Below are 7,220 nucleotides of genomic sequence, written 5' to 3'. Positions count from 1 at the left end.
CTTTTATCAAAATTTGGCACTTACACTTGTAGATTTTGTTGTGTTTGTAGATTTCTTAAGCTCTGTCAAAAATGGGATGCTTTGCATCAACGCCGAAAGAAACTGGTGGGAACAGGAGAAAGCCAACAAGCATCGGTGAGGTTTCAGTATATGTACCTGGTTTAAGGATACCGAGAGCTGTGGATTTTTTGCAGTCCATTGGCGATCAATTACCCAAGGCTCTAGTGGAACGCTTGACGGCTTTAAGAACACGTATAGTAGTGATGGCTAACCAAGAAGGACCTACTATAACAAGAACTAGGAGAAAAACGCAACATGGTATTTATATATATGTTTCTGAACATCTTTTTGTGTTTTCTAGCTTTGCCTGCTTTCTACTGTTTACTGTTTAGAACTCTTCATGACTATTGTTTTTTTGGGTATGGAGGTTCAACGCTCTCGGATCTCCATCAAGCTTTGGTAGACTATCTACCTGTTCTCTTGGGATTAAGTAAAGATGGTAATATATACTGTTATGTGTTTATAAGAAATAGATCTGTTTGGTTTCAGAGATTTATACTTGACCCTGCTGTATTTGTAATGTTCTTCAGGTAGCCATATACAGTTTAAAGTACCATTCAATTGGGTAAATCAGGAGGATGAGGAAGAGGTGCGGTTACTACCGAAGCAGTTTTTCTTCAAGTGTCATCATAATGTAACAGACTCTTACAATGTTTACTTTTAACCAGGAAACAGAGATGTCAAACGTTTGGTATGAAGTTTTATCCGTTTTGCATCTAATGGCAATGCTACAAATGTCTCAAGCCAATTTACTGCTTCTCCCTAGAGGTTCTAGTGATGGTCACAACCATCCAAAAGTATCAGAAGGTTAGGCTTCTCTGATAGTTTATCTAGAGGGGGATTTACATACATTCTGTTATGTTTTGTCCTGTTTTTTTCATTTGATGATTTTCCCTTTCTAAGTGGTAAATGAAATGTGATGGTTACGAACCGCAGACTGAACAGTGTTTTTTTTTTTCGTTATAGAAAACAGACGAGCTTCGATTGATATCTTCTTAAAAGCAGCTGGATATCTTGATTGTGCTGTTAAGAATGTTCTCCCTCAGTTTTCTGCTGAACAAAGGTTTGTAGATGAAAAAATGTTCCAATGTCATTTTACTCTACATTTGGATAATTCTTAGTTGATTCTAATGGCACAATCGTTGTCCTTGTTTTCGTTTTCTTACAGGAGAATTTTACCGGTTGACTTAGGGGAAGGAGTTCTACGGGCCCTTTGCTTGCAGGCACTTGGCCAGGTAGCACCTCTCTTTTAATGGATATGATTAAGCTATCCCATGGCATATAATTGTAGCTCATGTGGTTTCTTTCTCTCATTTAGGATCTAACATCTTTCATGTTGCTGATTATAGGGTGTTGATATCCAACTTGGCATGGCGATTGATAGCTCGAAGGCCACTCTTGCAGTGAAACGAAGACTTTCATGTGAAATGGTGAAATATTGGCAGCAAGTAAATTCCCTGACTCTTATCCAACTTCTTTGTCATTGAGGCATCGTCTATTGACTGCCCCCCCACTTATCTTGGGAACATCTGAAACTTTACATTAATTCTTCCTTTTCCTTGTCGTTGTGCGCTGAAACAGGCACAAGATAATCTAATGAATCTTCCATTAGCAAATGGTTGGGGAGAAAAGCATGGACTCTTTGTTAAGTGGAAGTATGTTGAAGCTAAGGTATTGTTTGATTCTTTCTTTCTTTCTAGCGCTGTCACTCCTTTCATATGTAAACTTGTCTGGTTCTTTTCAGTTATTGTCCTGAGCTATGGCCCTTCCTTGTAAAGTCTTTGTCTCTGTCTTTAGAAGACACAAAACTTCGGTTCTTGCTTATATGATCCCTATCATTACATTCTGAGAACCATGAGGCTTTTACCAGAATAGGCGATTAAGGTCCATTTATCTAATGTCTCGTTTCATCTTCTGGAATCTTTTGGATCAGGCTGCGGCTTACTACTATCACGGTTTGATTCTTGATGAAGGAAACACAGAGAAATCACATGGCATGGCAGTTGCTGCTTTACAAGCTGCAGATGAATGTTTCAAAGAAAGTAAGAAAGCATCCGAAGCATTCAACGCCTCTTCACCTACTTCAAGGTAATTTTTCTTTCTCTGTTATTCTGAGCTCTTGGGGTGAGAGGTTAGCGATAGTTTTGAAGATCTAATTTATTTGTTCTGCAGAACACCACCGCTTTTTGGAACAATGAAGTATCTAACCGAGAAAATCCCGAAAGACACTTCAAGTAAAGTCAGGATAAACCGTGATCTATACTCTTATGAAAAGTGAGTTTAAATCTGCCTTTCTTACTTTTGCAATAACATATAATAAAGCTCAGGATTTTTTTGATGTTAATCTGTAAAAATGCTCTCTGATTAACAGAATCATGGAGACAGCACCGACACTTCCTGATTTCGCATTGGCATTGAAACCAGATGAATATCAACTTCCTCTCGTTGAAGCTTCGTAGTCTGAAGATGCTCAAAGTGCTTCAAACCAAGTTTACGAGAGCAATCGAAGAGTAGAGATGTGTAAACCTTATAGAGCCAAAAAAATCAGTGGTTTCCAATGGCTGCCTGCAAAATTACGGGTTCGATGATCTGATCTCTGTTGTGTGTGAGATGGAAAAAAAACTTGTCAAATTGGGTTTGGATCAGTTTACATGAGAGAGATATCTTGGTATGTTAATGTAATAGTATATTTTTTCAATAAAGTAATATTCTTTTCCAATTCCAATATTGATAGTAATTTAAACCCAATTTGATATATATATATATTTTTTGGTCAATTTGATATATATTAAGACTTATCAATATATATATATATGTTCTTGGTGATGAAAGTTGGTGTGGTAAGACAAGGTTTTTTAACTTGGAGTAAAGCAGAATCTAGAGGAGATGGTTTCGATTCTTTCAGACAGCAACAAGACCAACAGCTTCCTGTTCGGTCTCCGTTTTTAGTTTTTTACTTTTAGGCTTTAGCCAGAGCCCAGAGGGCAATTAAAATATGTTATTTATTGAAACAGTAATGTGAATTTTCATTATTAAAAAAGAAACACGTAATTTATTATCTAACAAAAATTAGTGAACTTTGAGCAAAAATGAAAATTTAATAAAGTTTAAAACATGCTCGCGGTCGTGGAGAAATTATATTTAATGATTATTTCATGAGTAAAAATATTAAAAAAATATACTGATGATTTATCTTTTTGAGTTTTTTTTTTTTTTTTTTTTTTTTTTTNTTTTTTTACCAAAAGAGAATAATTCTTCAGTCTCTCTGCCCCGCGTTTGTTCTCAAATTTCTCCGAGAAGCACAACCTTCTGCGATCTTCTTCCCTCCTCTGTTTTCGTTTCCAAATCGTAAGCTTTCGTTTCTGTTGATTATAGACTTGTTGTTTCTTCGTCCCACTGATTTGTGCCAGTTTCAAAGTTAAGAGATTGATGAACCCCTAAATTGTTCCCCTTTCTAATCGTAATTGTACTGCTCCTTGAAATTTCAGTTTGATTCATCGTCATTGTAGCCTCGTAAAGTCTTAAGGTAGGTCAGGAACTTGAAAGTTTTATTGCATTGTTTAGATAAAACGGAACCCATTGATGGAATCATCCTGTCGAATTGATCGCGTTTCACACAGAAACCCTAATTTTGATTTCCATTATCACTTATGTATCAGATCAAACCACGCAATTGCTGACCATGCCTGTCCTTTACGAGCAAGATAAGCATGTCTCCTCCGCTATTTTGACCGGACAGGTAAGTTAGTAATCACAGTTTCAAATCAATCTCCATCTGTATTATCTTCGTCTTAAATTGAAGAACTTGGGATAAGTGTTTTGTTTTTCTTTGTCTTAACAGGAGAGAGGTGTGCTTAGATGCCAGGAACGGACCTCATTGCTTCATCACTGGAAGCTCAATAAGGAGCAGATAGAATTGGTGGACAAAGCTGGTTTTGGTTGGTTTCGGCTTATAGGATCGATTAGTTTGAACAATTCACTTATCTCTGCCCTCGTCGAGAGATGGAGGAGAGAAACCAACACATTTCACTTCCCTTGTGGCGAAATGACTATCACTCTCGATGAGGTATCGTTGATTCTCGGTCTTGCTGTTGATGGCAAACCTGTGGTTGGTGTTAAAGAAAAAGATGAGGACCCTTCTCAAGTATGCCTCAGACTTTTGGGGAAACTACCTAAAAGTGAATTGAGTGGTAATCGAGTCACTGCGAAATGGTTGAAGGAGAATTTTGCAGAGTGTCCAAAGGGAGCTACGACGAAAGAGATTGAGTATCACAGTCGTGCTTTTCTTATATACCTTATTGGGAGTACCATTTTTGCAACTACGGATCCCAGTAAGATCTCTGTTGATTACCTTATTCTCTTTGAGGATTTTGAGAAAGCTGGAGAATACGCTTGGGGTGCTGCAGCGCTTGCTTTCTTATATAGACAAATTGGTAATGCCTCCCAGCGGTCTCAGAGTATCATTGGTGGTTGCTTGACACTCTTACAGGTTTGTTTTCATTTGTCTGGTTCTCTGTTTATCTTTTAAGAGCATCATCTTCTCCCTTATTTATTTATGTCTGAGAGGTTCTTATCCAGTTGTGTTACTATTGTCAGTGTTGGAGTTACTTCCATCTGAATATTGATCGGCCAAAGAGAACCACCCGGCAATTTCCACTGGCACTTTTGTGGAAAGGAAGGCAACAGAGTCGATCGAAGAATGACTTGTTTAAGTATCGCAAGGCACTTGATGATCTGGATCCATCAAATGTAAGAGTTAAATTCATTGTTTTCTTATACATTTCTTTGTTTTGAACCCGTTATGATGTTTTGTTACCACTGAAATCTCTTTTAGGTTAGTTGGTGCCCCTTTGAAGGAGATCTTGACATTGTGCCACAGAGTTTTAAAGATAATCTACTACTTGGAAGGTCCAGAACAAAATTGATTGGTCCAAAAGTAGTAGAATGGCACTTTCCAGATCGATGCATGAAGCAGTTTGGTCTGTGCCAAGTTATCCCGGGAGAAGTTCCTCCGAGAAAAAACGAGAAAAACCATGACGAAGACTTAGTGGAAGATATGAACACAGCAGACGAAGAATGGATGAGACGAAGGGAAAACATTGTGGAGAATGAAGGAGGAAACGGTGATGAAAGTGAATATATGCAGTGGTTCAATAGCATCACAGTCCCGAAGCTTCACAGAGATACAAGTCTCGAAGCTGATATAATGAATGTGGTAAATGCATCTTCTTCTTCTTCTTCTTCTTCGTTATTTATGCATAGTCACCTCGAAATTGCTTGTTAATACGATTTCTGTGGTCTTTTGTAGCAAGCTGCTATACTACAATTTGACGAGGTGGCCTCAACGTTATCATTAGAGGATCTACATCCAGAGGAGAGAGAAGCAATTGAAGAAGCAGTGATGTGTATGTCCAATGCCTTGAGAGTAGGAGATTGGTATGAGGCGTCAACAACAAATAAACGCAAGCGGAGAGAGGAACAACAACAAACGGATTGGAGCGAATGAAAAAATGAAGATCCTTCTATTGATTAGTTAGCTTCAGACATTCACTTAGAGAAAGAAGATGTGTAAGTCCCGTCCTCAGTTGAGTTTATCATGCTTTAACAAGCATTTTATATAACATTGCTAGTTGTTTGACATTAGAAGTAAGTAGAAATCTTGGTTTGGTATCTTAAAGAGTACTAAAGAAGAGGGTACATATATATTCAAGAGAGAGAGGTCATAAGTGTTTAAACTGTTGGCATGGCAGCTGCAGATTATTGAGAGAAATCAATATGTGCAATTAATTTCGTTACAGCGCAAACAAGAGCATTAGATGAGAAGATACTGTCACACGTTAATATCATGTCTGAAAAATTAACAAGTAGGTGTTCTAATCAGGGGTTGTATTGGAGTAGTCATTAATTCGCACATAGCGAGTGTTTGATGTTCCTCAGGAAACGAGATGCGATAAATATGGATATTTCATTGTACTCCTATGTTAGCCACCATTTATTACAAAAAAAAAAAAAAAAAAAAAAAAAAAAAAAGANGGAGGAACAGCAAACGGATTGGAGCGAATGAAAAAACGAAGATCCTTTGTATGTTCTGGCTGATCATTTACCTTCAGGCAATCACTTAAAGAAAGAAGATGTGTAAGTCCCGTCCTCACTTGAAGTTTATTATGCTTTATTTAACAAGCATTCATAAAACAATGCTAATTGTTTGACATTTAGAAGTAAGTAGAGGTCTTGGTTGGTTTGGTATCTTAAAGAGTACTAAAGAGGGTACATATATATTCAAGAGATTTAAACTGTTCGAAGGTTTCTTTCTATTCTATCACAGATTTACATGGCAGCTGCAGATTATTGAGAGGCAATTATTATTATGTGCAATTAATTTTGTTACAGCTCAAACAAGAGCATTAGATGAGAAGATACTGTCACACGTTAATATCATGTCTGAAAATTTAACAAGTAGGTGTTCTAATCAGGGGTTGTATTGAAGTAGTCATTAATTCGCACATATCGAGTGTTTGATGTTCCTCAGGAAACGAGATGCGATAAATATGGATATTTCATTGTACTCCTATATTAGCCACCATTTATTACAAAAAAAAAAAAAAGAGAAAAAAAGATGAGTACAACTTCACGCATTAATTGAGTATTTAGCAAACAAAAAGTATAATTTTCCCTAAACTACGTATGCTGGTTTATGTGATTTTTGCATACAAGAACATGTAAGAACATTTCCAATTTTTGTGAATTATTTAGTAAAAATCGGTATTAATTTAATAAAGCAAAAGGAAGAAAAAGAGGAGAAGATGAAGTCAGCAAAAACCCAGAAGGAAAAGTCAAATTTTGTCATTACATGAGACAACCTTGATAGAAAAAAGAAAAACCTTGCTCGTGCCGGTTTTTTAAAACCTCAGGTGAATTTTAAACACGCCGGACCATTTTAATAAACCGGAACTAATATCACCGGAGACATAAAAAAGAAGGGGTTTGGTATGAGAGCATTAGAGGGGGAGCATCAGAGAAAGAGAGAGAGAGAGAGATAAAGAGAGAGAGAGAGAGGGGGTTATGATGGGTTTTTAATTCTCTTGCTTCTTTCTCCATTACTACTACTCTAAGTGATTTGCTCTCTCTCTCTCTCTCTCTCTCTCTCTCTCTCTCTCTCT

At 37.1% G+C, this 7,220-nt stretch overlaps 2 protein-coding genes across 8 annotated transcripts in view; both read left to right on the top strand.

The window, feature by feature from the left end:
- The window catches only part of LOC104775907, a 9,563-nt gene extending 6,781 nt beyond the window's left edge, over nt 1–2,782 (top strand). For 4 of the 5 annotated variants that reach the window (XM_010499869.2, XM_010499872.2, XM_010499871.2 and 1 more), the window contains 11 exons: nt 51–318; nt 428–499; nt 591–649; nt 729–867; nt 1,027–1,123; nt 1,229–1,295; nt 1,410–1,508; nt 1,642–1,731; nt 1,994–2,148; nt 2,233–2,334; nt 2,432–2,782. In XM_010499869.2, coding sequence (XP_010498171.1) covers nt 72–318; nt 428–499; nt 591–649; nt 729–867; nt 1,027–1,123; nt 1,229–1,295; nt 1,410–1,508; nt 1,642–1,731; nt 1,994–2,148; nt 2,233–2,334; nt 2,432–2,519 — 1,215 coding nt within the window. In that variant the 5' untranslated portion in view covers nt 51–71 and the 3' untranslated portion in view covers nt 2,520–2,782. Of the gene's footprint in view, nt 1–50; nt 319–427; nt 500–590; nt 650–728; nt 868–1,026; nt 1,124–1,228; nt 1,296–1,409; nt 1,509–1,641; nt 1,732–1,993; nt 2,153–2,232; nt 2,335–2,431 lie in introns of those variants that run through there. The other variant, XM_019243520.1, reaches the window with a different exon arrangement.
- On the top strand, nt 3,297–6,397 carry LOC104775906 (serine/threonine-protein phosphatase 7 long form homolog). Of its 3 annotated transcripts, XM_019243519.1 has the most exons (8): nt 3,297–3,408; nt 3,549–3,586; nt 3,720–3,799; nt 3,902–4,549; nt 4,657–4,809; nt 4,895–5,275; nt 5,369–5,532; nt 6,094–6,397. In XM_019243519.1, exons 3-8 carry the CDS (start codon nt 3,743–3,745, stop codon nt 6,122–6,124), a joined length of 1,434 nt encoding a protein of 477 aa, XP_019099064.1. In that variant the 5' UTR covers nt 3,297–3,408; nt 3,549–3,586; nt 3,720–3,742; the 3' UTR covers nt 6,125–6,397. The 3 variants fall into 3 exon arrangements, with proteins under 3 accessions (XP_019099064.1, XP_010498169.1, XP_010498170.1); XM_010499867.2 differs by lacking the exon at nt 6,094–6,397 and having other exon boundaries at nt 5,369–5,855; XM_010499868.2 differs by lacking the exons at nt 3,549–3,586; nt 6,094–6,397 and having other exon boundaries at nt 5,369–5,855.

This window comes from Camelina sativa, chromosome 3, assembly GCF_000633955.1.
Source record: "Camelina sativa cultivar DH55 chromosome 3, Cs, whole genome shotgun sequence".
Lineage (NCBI taxonomy): Eukaryota > Viridiplantae > Streptophyta > Magnoliopsida > Brassicales > Brassicaceae > Camelina > Camelina sativa.
This window is presented reverse-complemented; position numbering and strand designations above follow the sequence as displayed.